Below are 25,699 nucleotides of genomic sequence, written 5' to 3'. Positions count from 1 at the left end.
AATGGGCTAGTTCTGCAATGCAACATGGGGCCCTGTGTCCATCAATCCCCAGTCATAATATGGCTTATGTAGTCTCGCTAGATGAGATGTTCAAAACGCATATACAGTGATACCTTGTCTTACAAACTTAATTGGTTCCTGGACGAGGTTCTTAAGGTGAAAAGTTTGTAAGACGAAACAATGTTTCCCATGGGAATCAACAGGAAAGCGATTAATGCGTGCAAACCCAAAATTCACCCCTTTTGCCAGCCGAAGTGCTCATTTTTGCACTGCTGGGATTCCCCTGAGGCTCCCCTCCATGGGAAACCCCACCTCTGGACTTCTGTGTTTTTGTGATGCTGCAGGGGAATCCCAGCAGGGGAATCTCAGCATCACAAAAACACTGAAGACCTCAAAACCCCACCTCCGGACCTCTGTTTTTTTGCCATGCTGCGATTTCACTGAGGCTCCCCTCTCTGGGAAATCCCATCTCCGGACTTCTGTTGCCACTGAAGCGCCCATTTTTGTGCTGCTGAGATCCCCTGCTGGGATTCCCCTGCAGCATCACAAAAACATGGAAGTCCAGAGGTGGGGTTTCCCATGGAGGGGAGCCTCAGGGGAATCCCAGCAGCGCAGAAACGGGTGCTTTGCTGGCAACGGAAGTCCGGAGGTGGGGCATCCCAGTGGCGGCAGTGGGTTTGTAAGGTAAAAATAGTTTGTAAGAAGAGGCAAAAAAATCTTAAACCCCGGGTTTGTATCTCGAAAAGTTTGTATGACGAGGCGTTTGTAAGACGAGATATCACTGTACTCTACATTGTTCTAGAGAAAGGAGAGTCGGACGTAGCTTTGTCAGCACAACCGGCAGAAATAAAAGTTGAGGCACACAGCAAGCTAGTTCTCCCTTGCACACTTAAAGATCTGGAAATCTGACATTGCATGATGAGAGATTTCGAGAAACCCGGGACGCATAAATTTGGGATGGAACTCAAAGTGCGAAAGGATAAAACCTAAGATTTCATAAAAATCACCGACAACCAAGCTACCTGCGGTCCTCGCCTAACAATACAAGCGGTTGAATATCTAATACACGGGACGTCAACACCGAAGAAACATCTGCGTGAAATAAATTGCGCCTCTCCTTTCGTAAAGCTATGAAAACACCATAGATCGCTTTCTTTTCTTTTCAAGTGCATCGATTTAAAGATAGAAAGACGAGACCGGGAGAGACTTCAGACGGTGAGGGAGATGAAACTGTTGTATCTCTGGATGTTCCTCTTGAGGATTTCGGAGCAAGGGCCAAGGACTCGTTCGAAGCGCGGGCGGTCCAGCTTCACACACTTCAAGGGCCCGCGGGCCACCACAGTAGCGGCCCTGGGCCTGTTGAGCAGTAAGGCGATCTCCCCTGGAAATGGGAAGGAAAACATAGCATCACCATCAAACATCTGGAGAACATAGCTAAGGTGGCCTCGTCTTCTGCCACACGAATCCCAGCAACCAGTTAGGTCCCACAGAGTTGGTCTTCTCCAGGTCCCGTCGACTAAACAATGTCGTTTGGCGGGACCCAGGGGAAGAGCCTTCTCTGTGGCGGCCCCGGCCCTCTGGAAGCAACTCCCCCCGGAGATTGGAATTGCCCCCACCCTCCCTGTCTTTCATAAACTACTCAAGACTCATTTATACCACCAGGCATGGGGGAGTTGAGATATTCCTTCCCCCTAGGCCATTACAAGTTATGCATGGTATGTTTGTGTGTGTGTTTGGTTTTATAATAATGGTTTTTAGTTGTTTTAATATTGGATTGTCACATGCTGTTTTTATCATTGTTGTTAGCCGCCCCGAGTCTACGGAGAGGGGCGGCATACAAATCCAATAAATGAATGAGTGAGTGAGTGAGTGAGTGAGTGGGTGGGTAGGTAGGTAGGTAGGTAGGTAGATAGATAGATAGATAGATAGATAGATAGATAGATAGATAGATAGATAGATAGATAGATAGATAGATAGATAGATAGATAAAGTACCAGTCCAAAGCGGCAACAACCCGTCACTGATCTGACCAAAAGACATCATAGGAGATCAAAGAATGTCTATCATGCTGAGTTTATGTTTACCAACAAAGACATAAGGGGTAAGCATAAATTCAACCCAAAAACAGTTTCTTGCGAAAGTGATTGCCTTCAAAGGCCTCTGGATTGGGGCTGAAAGGCGAAAGCAGTGTGGCTCCATCCCATAATTGGGTAAACCAGGTTGGGTAGTCCTGATAGACTGCTCCCCTAGCAGAAAAAACACTTTATCGCCTTGTACGCTGTCTAAAACCTTTATTTCATATTTTGCCCTTGACATCTAACACTAATATGGAGTTCTGCAGATGTGGTAGTCAACGTTTTCCATAGTTCCCAACTGCTATGGTTATATGATAGATAAATCCATTAGTTATTTGTACCCTATAACAATCATGAAGTGTTGTATCTCGTGATTCTTGACAAATGTCTCTTTTCTTTTATGTACACTGAGAGCATGTGCACCAAAGACAAATTCCTTGTGTGTCCAATCACACTTAGCCAATAAATAATTCTATTCTATTCTGATTTGATTGCTTATTTGACCCCTGTGACAATCATTAAGTGTTGTTCCTGAAGATTCTTGACAAATGTCTCTTTACTTTTATGTACACTGAGAGCATCTGCACCAAAGACAAATTCCTTGTGTGTCCAATCATACTTAGCCAATAAAGAATTCTATTCTATTCTATTCTATTCTGATTTGATTGCTTAGTTGACCCCTGTGACAATCATTAAGTGCTGTATCTCATCATTCTTGACAAATGTATCTTTTATTTTATGTACACTGAGAACATAGGCACCAAAGACAAATTCCTTGTGTCTCCGATCACACTTGGCCAATAAAGAATTCTATTCTATTCTATTCTATTCTATGGGGTTGAAATAGATGACTCTAATATTTTAATCTAGTCTAATGTAGTCCATTCCACTCCATTCCATTCCATTCTATCCTCCAACCTCCATAATGACATGGATGAAAGCTCTCTGCATCTAACAGGGGCTCTGAAGACCCATAGGCAGATCTGCCCAACGATGCTATTCTACAGTTCCAGCAATCACCGACAGTGCATTTGGGAATCCTCTCTACAAAGAATGCCAAGCATGGAGAACTCCAATTCTTCCATAAATGCCGAAGATGATATTAATCGGTGTTTCTGGACCCTTCTGTTCCACAGAGCTTACCAAAATAATCAGATGGCCCCAGGCGTCCGACTTCTACATATTCTTCTTTGTCAGACCTGCGTTGAAGGACAGAAGCTGTGCCCTAGAAAAGAAGGCCAAAAGAATCAAGTACATATCACCAAAACAAACATGGTTTTTTTTGCTTACATATGAGGAGTAGCTATGTCAGACATAGAAACATAGAAATATAGAAGATTGATGGCAGAAAAAGACCTCCTTGTACATCTAGTCTGCCCTTACACTATTTCCTGTATTTTATCTTAGGATGAATATACAGTGGTACCTCTACTTACGAACTTATTTATTTATTTTATTTATTTATTCATTTGTCCAATACACAAACACATAGGAAGAAAAATAGACATGTGGTAATATATATGAGGGTAAAAGTGAACTTAGAGGAGAGGATATATGAAAGGAAGAGAATCTATATGATAGGTGAAAGAAAGGAAAGACAATTGGACAGGGGACGAAAGGCACACCAGTGCACTTATGTACGCCCCTTACTGGCCTCTTAGGAACCTGGAGAGGTCAATCGTGGAGAGTCTAAGGGAGAAGTGTTGGGGGTTAGGGGTTGACACAATTGAGTCCAACAATGAGTTCCACGCTTCGATAACTCGATTGTTGAAATCATTACAGTCAAGTTTGGAGCGGTTCGTATGAAGTTTGAATCTGTTGCGTGCTCTTGTGTTGTTGCGGTTGTAGCTGAAGTAGTCATTGACCGGTAGGACGTTGCAGCATATGATCTTGTGGGCAATACTCAGATCGTGTTTTAGGCGCCGTAGTTCTAGGCTTTCTAGGCCCAGGATTATTAGTCTATTTTCGTAGGATATTCTGTTTCGAGTGGAGGAGTGACCATGACAAGGTTGTTAAGAAGAAAAGTTTGTAAGAAGAATCTGGGTTCTTTCTGCACCTTTAATAAACATATTTCATTCATAGGCTGCCGACACAACTGAAATTGTTAGTCATAGAAACATAGAAACATAGAAGTCTGACGGCAGAAAAGACCTCATGGCCCATCGAGTCTGCCCTTATACTATTTTCTGTATTTTATCTTACAATGGATATATGTTTATCCCAGGCATGTTTAAATTCAGTGACTGTGGATTTATCTACCACGTCTGCTGGAAGTTTGTTCCAAGGATCTACTACTCTTTCAGTAAAATAATATTTTCTCATGTTGCTCTTGATCTTTCCCCCAACTAACTTCAGATTGTGTCCCCTTGTTCTTGTGTATACTTTCCTATTAAAAACACTTCCCTCCTGGACCTTATTTAACCCTTTAATATATTTAAATGTTTCGATCATGTCCCCCCTTTTCCTTCTGTCCTCCAGACTACACAGATTGAGTTCATGAAGTCTTTCCTGATACGATTTATGCTTAAGACCTTCCACCATTCTTGTAGCCCGTCTTTGGTCTTACTTACCTGGTGAGCCAATCTCTGAAACATAGAAACAGACAAGCACACACCCTATATCTGAAACATTTATTGCCTTGTAAAATACATGGCATGTGACTTCAGAAGGGGCTGTAAATTCCTAAGCGAGGCATTTCAAATCATCTCGAGTATCCTACGTGTGGCATCAGGCACTCGCACTACCATGACACAAAGCTCTTGTACCATCACTCGGTTGAACATCTAAATTTCCACCCGTGTAGCAGGCTGTGTGTTGCCATTATCCTTCTCATCTTTCTCATCTTTCTCATTTCTCATCTTTCCTACTTTCTTCTCCTGTTGCTACCTTGTGATTTATCACTTGTCGTTTGTATCTTATGATTAATGATTGTAACTCGGATTTATGGTGCATGACCTATCACTCTGTTGTTTGAATGTACGCTGAGTGCTTCTGCCCCAGGGACAAATTCCTTGTGTGTCCAATCACACTTGGCCAATAAAGAATTCTCTCCTCTCCTCTCCCCTGTACTATGTTCTATTCTGTTCTACTCTGCACTGCTCTATTCTTATTTCTCCCCTTCTCCTTTCCTCCTCTCTCCCACTCTCCCCTCCCATGTACTATCTTCTCTTCTCTCTTCTCCTCTCCTTCCCTCCCCTCCTCTCCCCTCTCTTCTCCTCTCCTCTCTCCTCTCCTCTCCCCTCTCTTCTCTCCTCTCTTCTCCTCTCTCCTCTCCTCCCCTCCCCTACTCTCCCCTTTCCTCTCTTCTCCTCTCCCCTCTCCTCTCTTCTCCTCTCTTCTCTTCTCCCCTCCACTCCTCCTCTCTCCTCCCCTCCCCTCCTCTCTCCTCTCTTCTCTTCTCCTCTTCTCTCCTCCCCTCCCCTCCTCTCTCCTCTCTTCTCTTCTCTTCCTCTCTTCTCTTCCTCTCCTCGCCACTCTTCTCTCCTCTCCTCTCCACCCCTCTTCTCCTCTCCTCTCTTCTCTTCTCCTCTCTTCTCTCCTCCCCTCTTCTCCTCTCCTCTCTTCTCTTCTCCACTCTTCTCTTCTCTCCTCCCCTCCTCTCCCCTCTCCTCTCCTCCCCTCCCCTCTTCTCTCTTCTCCCCTCTTCTCTCCTCCCCTCCCCTCCTCTCCCCTCTCCTCTCTTCTCCTCTCCTTTCTTCTCCTCTCCCCTCCTATCTCCTCTCCTCCCCTCCCCTCCCTTCTCTTCTCCTCTCCTCTACCCTGTACTACAGTGTTCCCTCGATTTTCGCGGGTTCGAAATTCGCAAATGGCCTATACCACAGTTTTTCAAAAAATATTAATTAAAAAATACTTCGCGGGTTTTTTTTCCCTATACCACGTTTTTCCCCGCCCGATGGCGTCATACGTCATCGCCAAACTAATAATTTTTGCAAATAAATAACAAAAAAAAATTATTATTGTTAATAAGTAATTATGTTTATAAATATCAGGATCACTAAGTGTCTTATCCAATGGTGAGTACCAGTAATAATGGTGAGTAAATGGTTGTTAAGGGAATGGGAAATGGTAATTTAGGGGTTTAAAGTGTTAAGGGATGGCTTGTGATACTGTTCATAGCCAAAAATGGTGTTTTTACTTCCGCATCTCTACTTTGCGGAAATTCGACTTTTGCGGGCGGTCTCGGAACGCATCCCCTGAGAAAATAGAGGGACACACTGTATTTTCTCTTCCCTTTCTTTACCTTCCCTTCCCTTCCATTCTATTCTTATGACAATATTATTATATGCACACAGTATCACCTGCAAATCATTAGGGATCTTGCGAGATTGCTGTCTGGTTATGAAAGTATGACCTTGAAAGATTGGGCCAGAGAAAGATTGCGAATCCCAAATCGGTGGCTAAAGCAGAGTGTTTTTTTCTAGGTCAGCTCCTGGAGCTCTGGTTGGCTCAATCCAGAAGTGGAAATAACAACAGTTCCCGAAGAACTGTTTTTAGAAATTCCTGGGATCAGGGAAGATTTATTGCTTTGACTACCAAACGTTTATTAGCCCCGAGGAGTGATTCCCAGCCCCCCTCTGGCCCAAGAGCTGTTGCGAGGTCAAATCTCCTTCTGAAATTTGTAAGGCATCAGGAATCTGAATAATGCAAAGTCAACTTCTCTGAAGATCAGGCTGCTTGCTAGTGTTTGGCCTTAAGAAAGCATTTCCAGAACCTGAAGTCAACTGAAATATGTCATTAGTGTTTTAAATCAGTGAAGGAGGAACAGAGGTTTATTTTCCCCAGAAAAACGTAGTGAGTAATAAAGGAGCTGAGTGACAATAGGCTCTCTACCCTAGAAAACCCTTTTTTAGATGGATATAATTAGTGAATTTGGACATATTTGTGCTATTTATTTCTCCTGTCAACCAACTAAGGAGTTATTCCTAAGAGATTACAAGAGATTTCTCCAGGAGTTTAAGGGAGATATAATCATTCCTGCTGCCATTATCCCCTGCCACCGCCATGCAACCCTCTGAAGTAGATTAGGCTGAGCAAGACATTCTGATCCAACGTCCAAGAAGGTTCAGTGTGGCTGAAGGAGGACATGGGCCTGCATCTCCAAAGGCCTTCCAAGACCTTCTGCAGGATTGAGAGTGGGCTTGGACCTGTGTCTCCCAAGGTCATTCAAAGAGTTTTTGTAGGGCTGTGGGTGGACTTGAATTTGCATCTCCCAGGTCATCAAAGGAGTTTCCGTAGGACTAAGAGTGGACTTGGACCTGTGTCTCCCAAGGTCGTCCAAGGAGTTTCTATGGGACTTGAATTTGCAACTCCCAGGTCATCAAAGGAGTTTCTGTAGGACTAAGAGTGGACTTGGACCTGTATTTCCCAAAGTCATTCAAGGCGCATCTATGGAACTGAGGGTGGACTTGGACATGTGTCTTCCAAGGTCATTCAAGGAGCATCTGTAGAACTAAGGGGAGTCTTGAACCTGTGCCTCCCAAGGTCATCCAAGGAGTTTCTATGGGACTTGAATTTGCATCTCCCAGGTCATCTAAGGAGTTTCCGTAGGACTAAGAGTGGACTTGGACCTGTGTCTCCCAAGGTCATTCAAGGAGCATCAGTAGAACTGAGGATGGACTTGGACCTGTGTCTTGCAAGGTCATCCAAGAAGTTTCTATGGGACTTGAATTTGCATCTTCCAAGTCATCGAAGGAGTTTCTGTCAGACTGACGGTGGACTTGGACCTGTGTTTCCCAAAGTCATTCAAGGAGCATCAGTAGAACTGAGGATGGACTTGGACCTGTGTCTTGCAAGGTCATCCAAGGAGTTTCTATGGGACTTGAATTTGCATCTTCCAAGTCATTGAAGGAGTTTCTGTCGGACTGATGGTGGACTTGGACCTGTGTCTCCCAAAGCCATTCAAGGAGCATCAGCAGAACTGATGGACTTGAACCTGTGTCTCCCAAAGTCATTCAAGGAGTGTCTGTAGAACTGAGGGTGGACTTGGACCGCTGTCTCCCAAGATCATCCAAGAAGCTTCTGTAGGATTGAGGGCAGACTTGGATATGTGCCTCCTAAGGTCATCCAAGGAGCTTCTGTGTGGTGAAGAGTGGACTTGAATCTGCGTCTCTCTCCAGTTCTGGTCTAATGCTTTCAACACCAAACCACATGCCTCTCTCTCTCTCTATTACTGCACAATTGACTAAACCTACCATGGAAAATAAGTTGTGTGTGTGTGTGTGTTTAATGCCCAATTCTATCTAAGCTTGAGCCAAGCAGGAGCAAATTTCAAGTCACATCAAATCCAATGGAAATTGCTGTTGGCTGCAGCGGCGGGACCGAATCCAAGAAGATGAAGAACAACAACAAAAACCCTACTGCGTTCAGTTTGCAAATGTTCAGTCTTTTCGTTCACGTGCTGGATAATTTACCAGAAATGAACGAGACCAACATTATGCCTCATAGTCCACTATTAGCTTGATTCCTACCAGCGGCGGGAGCTCAAGCCATCAAAATTACAAGTTTGGGAACCACGACACCCTAATTGCTCCAGCAGATGCTCCAGCACTCAACCCAACCTCAATGTGATGTTTTGAAAACCCTTTTTTCTTTAAAAAAAAAGCGTTTTTGAAAGACAGAGCAGCTGGTTTTCATTTAAACTCTACACCAGCGTAATTTGGAGCCCGTTCAGTTCAATTCCGCCGATCTTCACTCGCAAAAACACACTCCTGGTTTTTGGCCTGCGATATTCATTACCCCCGTTGAATAGAGTCGCCTGAATGGGCCTCAGGATTTGGGTTTCAAAAGTAAAGCCCCTTCTTGGAGCGATGTCCATCAAAGCCATTCATGCTATTCTTGGTTGGCGACAATCCGTTGGACAATCATGGGATGAAAGAAACTTGGTTCGGCTTGGAGAGGCCCTACTGTTCGAGCAACGGGAAGGATGGGTGATTTCTTCGCTGAAATATAAATGATGCAGTTCTGGAAAACCACATGTTCCTTGTCCCTCAAATACCAGCTCAGATCTTGAAAAGTCAAGACACCTGGAGTTTCTTTCTTCCAGGGTGTTGTGATTCAGCCTGAGGCTCCTCAGGGACCGGCTGGATCTCTGCCGGATCCATGCCCAGAGGAGGAGAACAGTGAACAGGAGGGGGAGGACCAGGCAGACGGGGGAGAGGAACGTCAGGAAGAGGAGGAGGGAGAGCAGCCTGAGACCCCCGGGGGGGCCTCTCCCCAGCTAGTAGCCTGGACTCATTGGATGAAGACGCACAGGCTATAATAGACATGAGGCAGCGACGTGCAGCTCAAAGACGGGGCCAATTAGAAAGGTATTTCCATCCCTGAATTGGCAACAGCTGGGTTTGGGTGTGGTTCTCGTCAGCAGGGTTGAAAAGGCAGGCCCGCCCTTACAGTCTTGTGGAGCGTTATCAACTGGCAAGCGTTATCAACTGGCAACTGCTTCGATTCTCGGCGTCTCTGATCTTGGCTTGTGGCCTAGAAGTCTGGAAGACTTGGGGGAGGCGTGGGTTTTATTACCTCCAGCGTTGTTTTTGCCAGCAAGAATCCTGTTTTATTGCCTGGACTTCGTGAAACCTCTGTGAAGCTTCATAGTGTTCCTGTCTGTAAGAACAGTTTTTGTTACCTGTGTTTGCTTTGAATTATATAAACTGCCTTTGCTTTTTACCAGTGTGTCTGGCTACTCTTTTTGGTTGGTATTGGCGTCTGGGGGGACCCAGACAGAACACAGGGGCTTCCTAAGAAGCCCACAGTAGCTCATCTTGACTCTATAATTATATAATTATAATTTATTAGATTTGTATGCCACCCCTCTCCGAAGACTCAGGGTGGCTCACAACATAGCAATAATACAATACATTACAAATCTAATAATAAAATTTAAAAAGTCAATTAAAAAATGTTAATATAACATAATCAGTGTCATAAAATCACCAACTACCCAATCGTACACATTCAACCCAGTTAATCATACAATAGAGGTCAGAAAACACAACGAAGGGGGGAGGTAATCATCCCCACGCCTGGTGACAAAGGTGAGTCTTCAGCATTTTATGGAAGACGAGGAGAATGGGGGCTGTTCGAATCTCTGGAGGGAGTTGATTCCAGAGGGCCGGGGCCGCCACAGAGAAGGCTCTTCCCCTGGGCCCCACCAACCGATATTGTTTAGTCGCCGGGACACAGAGAAGGCAAACTCTGCGGGACCTAATCGGCTGCTGGGATTCATGCGGCAGAAGGCAGTCTCATAGGTATTCTGATTCGATGCCATGTAGGGCTTTATAGGTCATTACCAACACTTTGAATTGTGACCGGAAACTGATCGGCAGCCAGAGGCTCTCTGGAAGCCAAAAACGCCCTTCCAGAGCCTCTGTGTGAGCCAAAAATCAGCTGGTTGGCACACACATGCATGTTGGAGCTGAGCTAGGGTAATGGCTCATGCGCCAACAGATATGGCTCTGCGTGCCACCTGTGGCACCCATGCCATAGGTTCACCATCACTGCTCTAGCGAAATAGAATTCAAGAGGAAGAAGAATGACTGAGCAATGGCTGCACTTAATGCAACCCAGCTTGTGTTTTGGATAGTTATGGTTTTCACTTCTCTTTGTCACCAGTTCGGAGTTGTGCCACTTGTCTGGAATGGCACAGGGTCCCTGTCCTGCTTGAATAAAGGATTGGACTAAAAGACCTCCAAGATCTCTTCCATCTCTGTTATTCTATTAGTCAGTCGCCCAAAGAAAGAAGCCCCCTTGTCCAAGGTTGGCTCAGCCTTCCATCCTTCCAAGGTGGGTCAAATGAGGACCCAGACTGTTGGGGGTAATATGCTGACTTTCTGGAAACCGCATAGAGAGGGCTGTAAAGCACTGTGAAGCAGTATATAAATCTAAATGCTATTGCTATGCTATTACTCCTTCCTTCCTTCCTTCCTTCCTTCCTTCCTTCTTTCTTTCTTTCTTTCTTTCTTCACCAAGAGTCTCGGTGGTGCAGTGGTGAGAGTGCAGTATTGCAGGCTAATTTACTACTCGCTGCCAGGAGTTTGATCCTGACCAGCTTCAAGTTGACTCAGCCTTCCATCCTTCCAAGGTTGGTAAAATGAAGACCCAGATTGTTGGGGGCAATATGTTTACTCTCTGTAAACCGCTTAGAGAGGGCGGTAAAGCACTGTGAAGCAGTATATAAATCTAAATGCTATAGCTAAATGCTATATTCTGTTTCACCAGATTTAGTCAAGTGACCTTCCCTCAAACCTACAAGACCTTCTGACTCAGCAGAAGGTAGTTTGTGAAGTCTATCTGCAACTCGGCCCCTTCTTGTCCAACTAGGAGGTCAACCTGGCCCAAACGCTCTTTTTTGCATCCTCTCCGACCTTTGTCGGCAGGACTCCTTGCGAGAAGGCCAACTCCCTTGGGAGGAAGGAGAACAAAGCAACGGAGCTGGCTCACTTGCTCTATTTGGGGAGGCAGCAGAAATAGCCACCAGAACAGCCAAAGAAGAAAAGGGAGGAATGCCTCTCGGGATGACATCAAGACTGGAATATAGCAAAAACAGCTCAGCCGCTGGGCATTTCCGAAATGGCTGTGAAAGGGCAGGGTTACCGCTCTGGGGCAACTCCACCCCGTGGGCTATTAAATCACCAGGAAATGACTTCTCCTCAACCCTTTCCCCAACTACAAATCAAGGAAGGGGAAGGAAGCTGGCCTGCTATTGTAATGGGGGCTGAATGGGACAACTTGCCATAGCCAAGGCACCATGGTCAACTAGCCATGGCCAATTCCCAACAGCCAACTCACCACAGCCAACCTACCGTGGTCAACTAGCCATGGCCAATTCCCAACAGCCAACTCCCCATAGTAAATTAACCATGGCCAATTCCCCACAGCCAATTTCCCATGGCCAACCCACTGTGGTCAACTAGCCACAGCCAATTCTCCATGGCCAACTCACTATGGTCAACTAGCCATGGTTAATTCCCCACAGCCAACTCACCATAGCCAACCCACCATGGTCAACTAGCCACAGCAATTTCCCTATGGCCAACAGTAACTGAAGTAAGTCAACATCAGGCCTTCTATAGATAGCATGGCAAGACATTGTTTATCACCAACTTCGGGAGGACAAAAGGGAAAGGGGGGACATGATATAAACATTTAAATATGTTAAAGGGTTAAATAAGGTTCAGGAGGGATAGGAAAGTGAACCCAAGAACAATGGGGCACAATCTGAGGTTAGTTGGGGGAAAGATCAAAAGCAATGTGAGAAAATATTATTTCACTGAAAGAGTAGTAGATCCTTGGAACAAACTACCAGCAGACGTGGTTGGTAAATCCACAGTAACTGAATTTAAACATGCCTGGGATAAACATATATCCATCCTAAGATAAAATACAGGAAATATTTATTTATTTATTTATTTATTTATTATTTAGATTTGTATGCCGCCCCTCTCCGCAGACTCGGGGCGGCTCACAGCATAACACAACAATGTATAACAAATCCAAATATAATTTAAAATATTTAAAAGAACCCCATTTTGCTAACAAACACACACTCAAACATACCATATATAAAATGTACATGCCCGGGGGAAGTATTTCAGTTCCCCCATGCCTGACGACAAAGGTGGGTTTTAATAAGTTTACGGAAGGCAGGGAGAGTAGGGGCAGTTCTAATCTCTGGGGGGAGTTGGTTCCAGAGGGTCCGGGCCGCCACAGAGAAGGCTCTTTCTCTGGGGCCCGCCAACCGACATTGTTTAGTTGACGGGACCCGGAGAAGGCCCACTCTGTGGGACCTAATCAGTCGCTGGGATTCGTGCGTAGTATAAGGGCAGACTAGATGGAACATGAGGTCTTTTTCTGCCGTCAATCTTTTATGTTTCTATAAATAAATAAATCCAATTAATACAATTAACTACTCTAAAAACCCTGGAACATTAAAAAAAATCATTCATTCACATTCAACAACAAGCATACATCACACTCATCGGCCGGAAGCTAGAGTGTAGTGACCCCTTTGCTCTGGGCAGCGACTGTCCTCCTCCTCTTCCTCCTCCTCCTCCTCCTCCCACCCAAATTTAGAGCTTTTATTTCTTTCCTAATGGGTTTGCACACATTATTTGCTTTTTGCATTGATTCCTATGGGAAAAATTGCTTCTACGTACAATCTTTTCTACCTAAGAACCTGGTCACGGAACGAATTAAGTTCTTAAGTAGAGGGACCACCGAATTATCAAAAGGAAGAAAACCTCAAAAAAAAACCCCAACAATCTCTTTCCCACGTTACATTAAAAAATTACATCAGTATAAACAATATCAAACTCTATGTCAGTGTTTCCCAACCTTGGCCACTTGAAGATATTTGTTTTGTGTGTTTTTTTTTTATTAACAAATATACAAAACATAAAAGATTAATCAAAACAGGAAACAATTAAGTCCTGGCATGATATAACAGGTTATGAACATAAAAACTGATAGAGGAAACGGAGGAAGAGAGAGAAAGAAGGGAATAGAAAAGAAAAGGGATAAAGGTAGAAAGGATAGAGGAAATAGAAGAGATAGAAAGAATAAAGGGGTTGGCGGATGTCCGGGGGAGCTGTATTGAAAACGGGAACCAATTCCTAAATTATTAGCTCATTACCATGGTTCAGGATAGTCATCTAGATAGGTAAGTGCAAGCGTTGAATTAATCTAATTATAGAGATTATAGAAAGTAGTAGTAAGTGTTCTGTCTGTAGATATCTAAGCTCTCTTATTACTATAGAAAAAATACGGGAAAGCTATATACCGGATTTGTATCTGGTCGAGTTTGAAATCATCATTTCAATCATGTAGCGTAGTATTCTCTTTTTTTTTCTAACCAACTGTAAAAAGGTTCCCAACAGTTATTAAATGAGGACATTGTTTCATTTCTAACTGGAATAGTGAGTTTCGTCATCTCTGCACAGTATTTAATTTTTTTAATTATTGTGTCTTTCGGAGGTATATCCTCGTTTTTCCACCACTGCACAAATGCTGGCTGGGGAATTCTGGGAGTTGAAGTCCAAATATCTTCAAGTGGCCAAGGTTGGGAAACACTGCTCTATGTTATGCCCATCTTAATTCAAACTTAATTCACGTTCAGCTTTGCTCCCCTGGTGTTTGGGGGGCTGGCAGCTTTCTTGCGGCGTCTACAGCTCCGAACATGGTAACGATGAAGGTCAGTTCCAACTCCGAAGAGGCGATGGTGAATACGCTATTCTTGCGGGCAACTTTTCCCTTCCCCTCCCACCTTCTTTTTCCAATGTTGACTCAGTGGACGTTTCCTGACTTCAGAGAAAACCCAGAGAATGGGTCGCTTTGTCCTTCGCAAAACATCTTTAAAATGCAACATTTCCACCCTGCCATCCCTAAAGCCCTCCGCTCCCCCTCCTCCTTGGTTTTATGGCCTTTGTTTGCTGGCATGTGTGAAGGAGGGAGGTTTTCCTGGCTCGGGGCCACCGGCTTGGCATGGAAAAAAGGAAAATCTGTATATGGACACATGTTAAAGATAGCCGTTTGGGGGATTCGGATGCTCCAAAATACCTTTCAGGACTGGATCTGCAGCGTAGACATAGAAACATAGAAGACTGACGGCAGAAAAAGACCTCATGGTCCATCTAGTCTGCCCTTATACTATTTCCTGTATTTTATCTTAGGATGGATATACGTTTATCCCAGGCATGTCTAAATTCAGTCACTGTGGATTTACCAACCACGTCTGCTGGAAGTTTGTTCCAAGCATCTACTACTCTTTCAGTCAAATCATATTTTCTCACGTTGCTTCTGAACTTTCCCCCAACTAACCTTAGATTGTGCCCCCTTGTTCTTGTGTTCACTTTCCTATTAAAAACACTTCCCTCCTGAGCCTTAATTAACCCTTTTTTTTAAAAAAAATATTTTTTATTGTTTTTCTTTAAAAAGACAAACAAAGACATACAACATTAAACACTCAAGGAGCTGCCATTGCTCCACTTACCTTAGAAGTCTAAAGCAAAAACCTAACTTTGATCAGATCAATACAGAAATAGCATACATATATATTAGATACTTCTTGAATTTAACTCTATATTCTTATGTTAATTAAATTTCTTTACCTATAAAATACATATTCAAAAACTATAATATAGTAAATAGCACATCTAACTTTATCCTACTATAAGCATTTTTATCATATTTAAACGTTTCGATCATGTCTGCGGAGAGGGGCGGCATACAAATCTAATAAATAAATAAGTAAATAAGTAAATAAGTAAATAAGTAAATAAGTAAGTAAGTAAGTAAGTAAGTAAGTAAGTAAGTAAGTAAGTAAGTAAGTAAGTAAGTAAATAAATAAATAAATGTCCCCCCTTCCCCTGCCGCCCTTCTCCAGAAGTCTTGGGGCAGCTCACAGGATACAAAAACAACACAACAAATCTAATTCATTTAAAATTACTACTAAAATCCCACATATAATAAAACCAGTCAGCCAATTCATTCATCTTATTTTGGAGGGGAGGGGGCTCGACGTTGTGACAGAACAGGTTTTAGGAAATGCACCAGGACAGAGCACAGATGGGTTATCAAAATAACCCAGAATAAGGTGGCTAGGGAGACCCTGGGAAGAAACCTAACCCAAATGTCTCACATCCACCTCCGAAAAAGAGGAGGGGGGGCTGGCTGGGTGGGTGGGTAACTCCAGGCCTTCTGAAAAGTCAAATCTAAGGGCACAACAGGAAATAATTGACTAGGGACAAGTGCTAGAAACTGGGGGAAACAGAGGCCAGCTGAGATATCTGATCTAAGGAGGGCTTTTGTTGACTTAGGATTTAAGGATCATTTGCAAAGGCTGCTGGGTTCCTGAGAGGTTGGGAAGCCCCCCAGCCCTCTTCACCCCATTAAAAAATAAAAGGTGGCCTGAAACAGTTTTCCCGACTGGTGCTTACAGCCCCTTGAAAATCGTGTTCATCTCTCCTGTTTAATCATTAATCCCGCTTTATTTCTACAAGAGGTGGGCTCTGACTTGGCTGGTCTCCGCAGACAATGTTTGTTTTGAGATTTACAGATTGGCTTGGTACACGACATGGGCCCAGGCTTGAGTTAAATGTTAAGAGGAGCGTGAAAGATGAAGTCCTTCCTTCCTCCCTCCCTCCCTCCCTCCTTCCCTTCCTTCCTCTGTCATTCCCTTTCTTCTCTCCATCCTTCTATTTTCTTTCTTCTTCTTTCCTCCCTTTCCTCCTTCTTTCCTTTTCTTTCCATCTTCTTGACCTTCCTTCCTTCATCCCTTTATTTTCTTTCTTCTTTTTTATTCCATTTCCTTCACTTTCCCCTTCCTTTCTCTGTCCTTCCCTTCCTTCTTCTGTCCTTCCCTTTCTTCTCTCCATCCCTCTATTTTCTTTCTTTTACTTCCTTTCCTTTCTCCTTCCTTCCTTCTTTCCTTTTCTCTCCATCTTCTTGACCTTCCTTCCTTCCTCCATTTTCCTTCCTTCCTTCTCTTCATCCCTTTATTTCTTCCTTCTTTTTTATTTCCTTTCTTTCCCTTTCCCTTCCTCCCTTCCTCCCTCCTTCCCTTCCCTTTTTTCTCTCCATCCCTCTATTTTCTTTCTCCTTCTTTCCTTCCTCCTTACTTCCTTCTTTCCTTCCTTTCTTCCTTTTCTCTCCATCTTCTTGACCTTCCCTCCTTCCTCCATTTTCCTTCCTTCATCCCTTTATTTTCTTTCTTTTTTATTTCCTTTTCTTCCATTTCCTCTCCCTCCCTCCTTCCCTTCCTTCCTCTGTCCTCCCCTTTTACTCTCTCCATCCCTCTATTTTCTTTCTTCTTCCTTTCCTTTCTTATTACTTCCTTCTTTCCTTCCTTCCTTCCTTCCTTTTCTTTCCATCTTCTTGACCTTCCTCCCTCCCTTTTCTTTCCTTCCTTCTCTTCATCCCTTTATTTCTTTCTTCTTTTTTATTTCCTTTCCTTTCTTTTCCCCTTCCTCCCTTTATTCCTCCCTCCCACCCACCCTTCCTTCTTTATTTTATCATCTGAAACAGGATATAATTACTCCTACACACCTACCACCAGGTAAATTTTTACAAACCCAACTGACCTCATACTTCACTGGAGACAAGAAAAACCCAGATTTATTACCTGCATTACTCAAGGGAACTGCCCCAAATTATATAGCTATAAACTACACAAATATAACTTTGGAGTACCTGAGAACTGTATATTTGTACACCCAAATATACTGTATATATCTATATCTGGTGATGTACAAAGCATGTATTATGCCCCTTATCCCCCTCCCAATAAATGTTAGATTAATATTCTTATCTATTTTAATACTTGGCTAAGGGCGAGCATATGCCCAGGGATGACAGGTTTGGGGATTAAAGTTCAGCTCGTTTAATTTAATTTAAATTTAAATTCAATGGAAATGGGTTAAATATGAAGGCAATTACTCTTGCTCCCCGTGTATTAAATCATTTTGCCTCCTGCAGCATTATGAATCCGCCATTCTGGGAGACTTCTTGAAGGTCACACTTAAGTTAGAGGAGACTTATGTATCTTGGAATCTAACGTGATGCACCCCAAACTTAAAGGCAGCCAGTGGTTATCTTATTTATTTATTCATTTATTTATTTACTCTTTGTCCAATATACAATACATATGAAAGGGAATAGACATTAAGTGATATATAAAAGATAGGAAGTAAAGAGGAAGAGAAGTAGGTGGGAAGGAAAGAATATATAGGAAAAAGGGAATGGAAAGACAATTGGACAGGGGACGAAAGGCACATCAGTGCACTTATGCACGCCCCTTACTGGCCTCTTAGGAACCTGGAGAGGTCAATCGTGGAGAGTCTAAGGGAGAAATGTTGGGGGTTGGGGGTTGACACTATTGAGTCCGGTAAAGAGTTCCACGCTTCGACGACTCGATTGTTAAAGTCATATTTTTTACAATCTTTAGGGACTTCCATGCGTAGATGGTTCAGAAACGATAGAAGAGCTCAAAGAACATGTGGAAATGTTTTTCAAATTCAGAATAAAGCTGGAAGGGACCTTGGAGGCCTTCTAACCCAACCCCCTGCTAAATTCAATTCAATTCAGTTCAATTTATTAGATTTGTATGCCGCCCCTCTCCAAAGACTCGGGGCGGCTCACAACAATAATAAAAACAATATTCCATCGAAAACAAATCTGATATTAAAAATCACATAAAACCCTATCAAATTTTAAAAAGCAAACAACATATACATAGCCAAACATAAATATATTTTAAAAAGCCTGGGGGAAAGGTGTCTCAACTCCCCCATGCCTGGCGGTATAGATGGGTCTTGAGTAATTTATGAAAGACAAGGAGTGTGGGGGCAGTTCTAATCGCTGGGGGGAGTTGATTCCAGAGGGCTGGGGCTGCCACAGAGAAGGCGCTTCCCCTGGGGCCCGCCAAATGACATTGCTTGGTCGACAGGACACGGAGAAGGCCAACTCTGTGGGACCTTACCGGTCGATGGGATTCGTGCGGTAGCAGGCGGTTCCGGAGGTACTCTGGTACAATGCCATGCAGGGCTTTAAAGGTCATGACCAACACTTTGAATTGTGACCGGAAACTGATCAGCAGGAGATCTTATGCCATTTCAGACAAGTGTCTGTCCAGTCCCTTCTTAAAAACCTCCAGGGATGGAACATCCACAACTTCTGGTGGAAAACTGTTCCACTGGTCAATTGTGTTCACTATTAGGAAATTTTTCCTGAATTCCAGGTTGCTTCTCTCTTGGATTAGTTTCCATTCATTGTTTCTTGTCTTGCCTTCTGGTGCTTTGTGAAATATGTTGACCTCTTTTTCTCTTGGCAGACCCTCAAATATTGGAATTATTATTATTATTATTATTATTATTATTATTATTATTATTTATTAGATTTGTATGCCGCCCCTCTCCGAAGACTCGGGGCGGCTCACAATATTGCTATCATGTCATCCCTGGTCCTTTTTTTCTCTAGACTGGGTAGACTGATTTGGCATTGTTCTATCTCTCTCCTTTTTAATTTTAATTTAATTTTAATGTTGTAAGCCGCCCTGAGTCTAAGGAGAAGGGCGGCATTTTTTAAAAAAGGAATAAATAAATAAATAAATAAATAAATAATTCCCTGCATCCTGCTCTCCCTCTGTCTCTCTTTGCCTCTCCCTCTCTCTCTTTCTCTTTCTCTCTTTTTGTCCCTCTCTTTCTCTCTCCCCTTCTCTCTGTCTCTCTGTTTCTTTCTCTCTGTGTGTATCTGCCTCTTTCTTTCTCTCTCTCTCTCTGTATCTATCTCCATCTCTTTCTCTCTCTGTGTGTTTCTCTTTCTCTGTATCTCTCTCTCTCTTTTCTCTCTCTCTCTCTGTCTCTCTCACTCTCTCTGTCTCTCCCTCTGTATCTGTCTCTTTTTCTTTCTCTCTCTCTCTGTCTGTCTCTTTCTCTCTTTCTCTTTGTGTGTGACTCACTCTGTATTTTTTCTCTCTCTCCTTTTCTCTTTCTTTCTCTGTCCCTCTCTTCTTTCTCTCTCTTTTCTTTCTCTCTTCCTCTCTCTGTATCTCTTTCTCTGTCTCTTTCTCTTTGTGTGTGACTCACTCTGGACCTCTCTTTCTCTCTCTCTCTCTTTTTCTTTCTTTCTCTCTCTCTCTGTCTGTCTCACTCTCTCTGTCTCTCCCTCTGTATCTGTCTCTTTCTCTTTGTTTCTCTCTCTCTGTCTCTTTCTCTCTTTCTCCTTGTGTGTGACTCACTCTGTATCTATTCTTTTCTCTGTCTCTCTCCTTTTCTCCCTTTTTCTTTCTCTCTCTCTTCTTTCTCTCTTTTTTTCTTTCTCTCTGCCTCTCTCTATATCTCTTTCTCTGTCTCTTTCTCTTTGTGTGTGACTCACTCCGTACCTCTCCTTCTCTCTCTCTCTTTCTTTCTCTCTCTCTCTCTTTCTTTCAATGTCTCTCTCTGTCTCTCTCTCTCTCTCTTCCCAATCTGCAATTTATCGCTGTTGGAATGCTTCCCATCAAATTCATGGCACCGAGCCCAAGTGCTAATCCACCATGATGAGGCTCTCCATGTGTAACCGATATTGCAAGGTAGATAGGAGGGCAGGGAAAGGCGCGAGAAGCTCTCTCTCTCTCCTCGCATTCTGGAAAGCGTTTCCACCCAAACATGTCCGGCCATAAATGGGACTTGCTCTTAACTGTAGCCAAAGGATCGGACACAGAAGAAGAATGAAAGCAGAAGAAAGCCAGAGGACGGCTGAGCCCAGCTGTGAACTTCGAAATCATTCCCAACCTCTCCATCAGGAGAGCTTCCTTCCAAGGCCGTTGCTTGGTATAAAGGCAATCTTGGGAGAAGGTCCACCTTGGTCTTTCAAAGGATGTATTCACGGGCAGCTTCCCCCGCCCAAGAGGAGTCCCGCTGGAGGTTGGAAACACTCTGTTTCCCAACTTCTGGTGGGCCCAGTAGGCTTGTGTTCCACCTTCCCAGGCTCCAAAGGCTTCCCTGGAGCCGGGGAGGGTAAAAATGGCCTCCCTCATCCCTCCGGGGGCTCTCTGGAAGCCAAAATCTCCTTCCCAGAGTCTCTATGAAAGCCAAAAATCAGCTGGCCGGTACATACATGCACATTGGAGCAGAGCTAGGGCAATGGCTCATGTGCCAGCAGATATGGCTCCGCATGCCACCTGTGGCACCCAAGCCACAGGTTCGCCATCACTGGACTATAGCAATCATCCTTTTTGTGTCTTAGCCTACCCAGAGGTCCACCAAAGGCCCTCCAAACCTTGCCACCAGATTGCATCTTTTTTAAAAAAAATATTTCTGCAACTCAGAAGGAGGGGTTGGAATGACCGACTGATTAGGTCCCACAGAGTGGGCCTTCTCCGGGTCCTGTCAACTAAACAATGTCGGTTGGCGGGATCCGGGGGAAGAGCCTTCTCTGTGGCGGCCCCGACTCTTTGGAACCAGCTCCCCCCAGAGATTAGAACTGCCCCTACCCTCCTGGCCTTTCATAAACTCCTCAAGACCCACCTTTGTCGTCAGGCATGGGGGAATTGAGACGTCTCCCCCAGGCCTATATAATTTATGTATGATATGTTTGTATGGATGTCTGCTTAATAATGGGGTTTTTTAAAATATTTTAAATTGTAAATTATTAGATTTGTCATGAACTGTTTTTATTGTGTTGTGAGCCGCCCCGAGTCTACGGAGAGGGGCGGCATACAAATCAAATCAAATCAAATCAAATCAAATAAATAAATAAACAAACAAACAAATAAATACATACATACATAAATAAATAAATACATACATACATAAATAAATAAATAAATACATAAATAGATAGATAGATAGATAGATAGATAGATAGATAGATAGATAGATAGATAGATAGATAAATACATAGATAGATAGATAGATAGATGGATGGATGGATGGATGGATGGATGGATGGATGGATGGATGAATAGATAGATAGGATAGATAGATAGATAGATACATAAATAAATAAATAAATTAAATAAATTAAATAAATTAAATAAATTAAATAAATTAAATAGATAGATAGATAGATAGATAGATAGATAGATAGATAGATAGATAGATAGATAGATAAATAAATAACAATTAAATGTGCAGAGGAAGTAACCTTATGCATCACATTCGGTTAACCATCTTCAGGCTCGCTGGAGCGAAATGAGAGGAGGCACAGTGACCTTAAGACGGCAGCTTAGAGGTTCCTCCAAGCGGGTTGGCTTTGATTGAGCCTCTCTTTCATTTCCCCACCACTTCCCTCCTTGTTTTCTTTCTTTCCAGCTTTTGTCCCGTGATCTAAGCTCAAGGTGCTTTGCAAAGGTTCAAAACAAAGGGAGCCTCCAAATCGGTGGCTGCTGTTTTTTAAAAAAAGGGAAAGAAAAGAAAACCAGTCCTTGGATTAATTCTTGGCATCTCCAGTTGTAAAGGAACTCGGAGAGAAAGGTGACGGAGAGGCTGTTTTGGCTCCTTTGGGCTCAGAGGGCTCCCGGCCATGAGGCACGGCACAGGAGGGGTCTCGAGCCATAGAGGCAACAGCAAGGCCTGGCAAAGGGAGAAGGGCCCAGCCACATGGTTTCCCTTGTACCTTACAGCTATTTGGCTGCATATTTTTTTAAGTCGTAGATAAATCTCCCTCCTATAGTTTTCAGATGGGGTAAAAGAAAGAGGTTTTCTTTCTTTCCTTCTTTCTTTCTCTCTTTCTTTCTCTCTCTCTTTCTTTCTCTTTCTTTCTTTCTTTCTTTCTTTCTTTCTTTCTCTTTCTTCCTTCCTTCTTTTCTTTCTTTCTTTCTTTCTCTTTCTTTCCTTCCCTCTCTCCTTTCTTTCTTCCCTTCCTCCTTTGCTTTGTTCTTTCTCTCCTTTTTCCTTTCTTTTTTCTCTTTCCTTTCTTTTGCTTTCCTTCCTTCCTTTGACTTTTTTTTAAAAAATCCTGGCTTTATTACTTTTATAAGTCACTCAAGACAGCGCAGGTACATAGTACTCCCTATTTTTCCCCATATCCACAACACTGGTAGGCCCATTTATGCCCACCCCAGGCTCCAGAGGCTTTCTTGGAGCCGGCGGAGGGCGAAATAGCCCTCCCCTGCTCCCTGGAGGCCCTCAGGAGGCTGAAAATGCTTTCTCAGAGCCTCTGCATGAGCTGAAAATCAGCTAGCCAGCATGCACACGTGCACTGGAGCTGAGCTAGGGCAACGGCTTGCGCGCTTACAGATACCGCCTGGGGAAATTAAAATCGGCCTTACCAACCTCCCTGGAGGCCGGAAATGGCCCATTTCCCAACTTCCTGTGGGCCCAGGTGTTGTGGTTAGCTCTGGCCCAGCTCCTGCCCCAAGGACTGTGGATGTGGGGGAGACATCCACATGCTGCAGGCCTGTTTTGCCCCCGGTGGAATCTGATGATGAAGGCTCCTCTGACCAAGAAGACATGAGTGACAGGGAGGAGGAGAGTGTGGCAGACAGCTCAGAAGGAGATCAATTATCTGTCTCCTCCTTGGATTCAGAACAAGAGTTAATGATACAGCCACGCATGCGGAGAGCGATGCATAGGCAGCAACAACTGAGAGATTATTATCAAAGAAAAGGAGGCCACCTGTGGTTGGGTGGGGCTGTGGTCATTAGTGAGGCTGCTATAAATAGCAGCCTGGGGGTTTGGCCATTGTGGAGGATTATCTGATCGTTGTGTTTCGTGACTGCTTTGCTGACTTTCACCTTTTGTGTGCTGATTTTTCCCCGCTTTGAAACTAAACCAGAGCAAAGGGTGTTTCACTTTGTGAAAGAAGAAGGGCTGTGAATTGCCTCACAGCTGCAAGCTAAGTATCACAGGACTGATAAGGGACTTGTACAAATTACCAGTTTGTTTGGAGACGAGTGCTCTTTGCTATACCAAAAGAGGGCTTGGTTTAAGTGACTTTTCATTAGAAAGAACATTGCATTGAATTTTCAAACGTGTGTGTCTGAAATTGTATCTGTGCATTTTGGGGGGGAGTCTACCAGAGAGCCCGACAGAACACCAGTAGGCCTGTTTTTCACCCTGAGCAAACTCCAGAGGCCTTCATGGAGCCTGTGGAGGGCGAAAGTGCCCTCCCCATGCCCTCTCCTGGAGACCCTCCGAAGGCCGAAAATGCCCTCTCAGAGCCTCTGCGCGAGCCAAAAATCAGCTGGCCAGCACACACATGCACACTGGAGCTGAGCTAGGCTCACCTGCTGACAGATGTGGCTCCATTCGCCACCTGTGACATGCGTGCCATAGATTCACCGCCACGGGTCTAAACATTTGACCAATAACTTATTTTAAGCTGGATTGGAAAAAGAGAGAAACACCCAGCTTGGTTCTTCACAGACAAGAGGAATCACTGAGTCTGTCATCTGCACCTCTGTAACTGTCTGGTTTGGTGCTGCAACCCAATAGGCCCGACACAGACGTCAGAGGAGAATCAGAACTGCAGAACAAAACAATGGCTGCCAACCTGCCTTCCATTGAGGACCTGTATACTGCACGAGTCAAAAAGAGGGCAGGGAAAATATTTACTGACCCCTCACATCCTGGACACAAACTGTTTCAACTCCCACCCTCAAAACGTCGCTACAGAGCACTGCACACCAAGACAACTAGACACAAGAACAGTTTTTCCCCGAACGCCATCACTCTACTAAACAAATAATTCCCTCAACACTGTCAGACTTTCTACTAAATCTGCACTTCTATTCTACTAGTTTTTCTCATCATTCCTTTCACCCATTTCCTCCCATGTTGACTGTATGACTGTAACTTGTTGCTTGTATCCTAAGATTTTTATTAATATCGATTGTTTCTTCACTGCTTATTTGACCCCTATGACAATCATTAAGTGTTGGACCTCCTGCATATGACAAATGCATATTTTCTTTTATGTACACTGAGAGCATCTGCACCAAAGACAAATTCCTTGTGTGTCCGATCACACTTGGCCAATAAAGAATTCTATTCTATTCTAAAAAACAAGTGCCTTCACATACACACACAAACACACACTCCGCCACCAAATTTGAGGAAGTAAAACCTTTTAATAAGGCCAAGCTCCCTAGAGCAGGGAGCATAGTTTATGACAGGGCTACAGGTTTGTTATTGAAGAGCCGAGCATCTGCTGTGGGTCCCGCCTGCCAAATCGTAATTCTTCATGGCAACGGTCCCTCCTGTGCAGAGCTTAAGGTCCTTAAGCCCGAGTGCCAGGAATCTCAAACGGGATAATTCCATGACCTGGAAAAATCCACCAGATGCATTCCACATCTGTCCAGTCTGGGAAAACCTGGAGTTGAGTTTAAAACGGGGTGGGAACGGGGATCTCGGATATGTGTGAAGGCAGACAAGACGACGGGCTTTTTGTTGGGGGGACGAGAATATCAGAGTGGGTCAAAAATCTGCAAAATCAGCAAAGTGTTTTGATGGATGGACCGTGGCACAGATGAATGGTTCATAAAATTTGGGTAAAACGGAAAGTTGTTATTAATATTTTTTTACATTGCCCTATAATCTTACTGTTGTAGGGATCATCAGAAATCAATGTATACTCAAAATTATACTCAATCTGTATAGTCTGGAGGACAGGAGGAAAAGGGGGGACATGACCGAAACATTTAAATATGTTAAAGGGTTAAATGAGGTCCAGGAGGGAAGTGTTTTTAATAGGAAAGTGAACACAAGAACAAGGGGACACAATCTGAAGTTAGTTGGGGGAATGATCAAAGGCAACATGAGAAAATATTATTTTACTGAAAGAGTAGTAGATCCTTGGAACAAACTTCCAGCAGATGTGGTAGATAAATCCACAGTAACTGAATTTAAACATGCCTGGGATAAACATAGATCCATCCTAAGATAAAATACAGGAAATAGTATAAGGGCAGACTAGATGGACCAGGAGGTCTTTTTCCGCCGTCAGTCTTCTATGTTTCTAATGTTTCCTTTTTTCTTTTTCTCTTCCTACCCTTCCTCACTTTTGTTTTTGCTTTTCCTTTCCCTCCTACTGTCCTTTTATTTGCATATTTTTTTGTATTTTATTGCACCATATTTTTTAAAGTACAGTAATACCTCGTCTTACGAACTTAATTGGTTCCAGAAGGAGGTTCGTAAGGCGAAAAGTTCGTAAGA

At 43.6% G+C, this 25,699-nt stretch overlaps 1 protein-coding gene across 1 annotated transcript in view; it reads right to left on the bottom strand.

The window, feature by feature from the left end:
* Nucleotides 1-606: 606 nt before the first annotated feature.
* The window catches only part of LOC139155570 (cAMP-dependent protein kinase type I-beta regulatory subunit), a 90,990-nt gene continuing 65,897 nt past the window's right edge, over nt 607-25,699 (bottom strand). The window contains exons 10-11 of the mRNA XM_070730757.1: nt 3,219-3,300; nt 607-1,381 (exon numbers count right to left, since the gene is read on the bottom strand). Coding sequence (XP_070586858.1) covers nt 1,209-1,381; nt 3,219-3,300 — 255 coding nt within the window. The 3' untranslated portion in view covers nt 607-1,208. The remainder of the gene's footprint in view (nt 1,382-3,218; nt 3,301-25,699) is intronic.

This window comes from Erythrolamprus reginae, unplaced genomic scaffold, assembly GCF_031021105.1.
Source record: "Erythrolamprus reginae isolate rEryReg1 unplaced genomic scaffold, rEryReg1.hap1 H_3, whole genome shotgun sequence".
Classification (NCBI taxonomy): domain Eukaryota; kingdom Metazoa; phylum Chordata; class Lepidosauria; order Squamata; family Dipsadidae; genus Erythrolamprus; species Erythrolamprus reginae.
The sequence above is the reverse complement of the archived record's forward strand: the minus strand, read 5'-3'. Positions and strand labels throughout refer to the sequence as shown.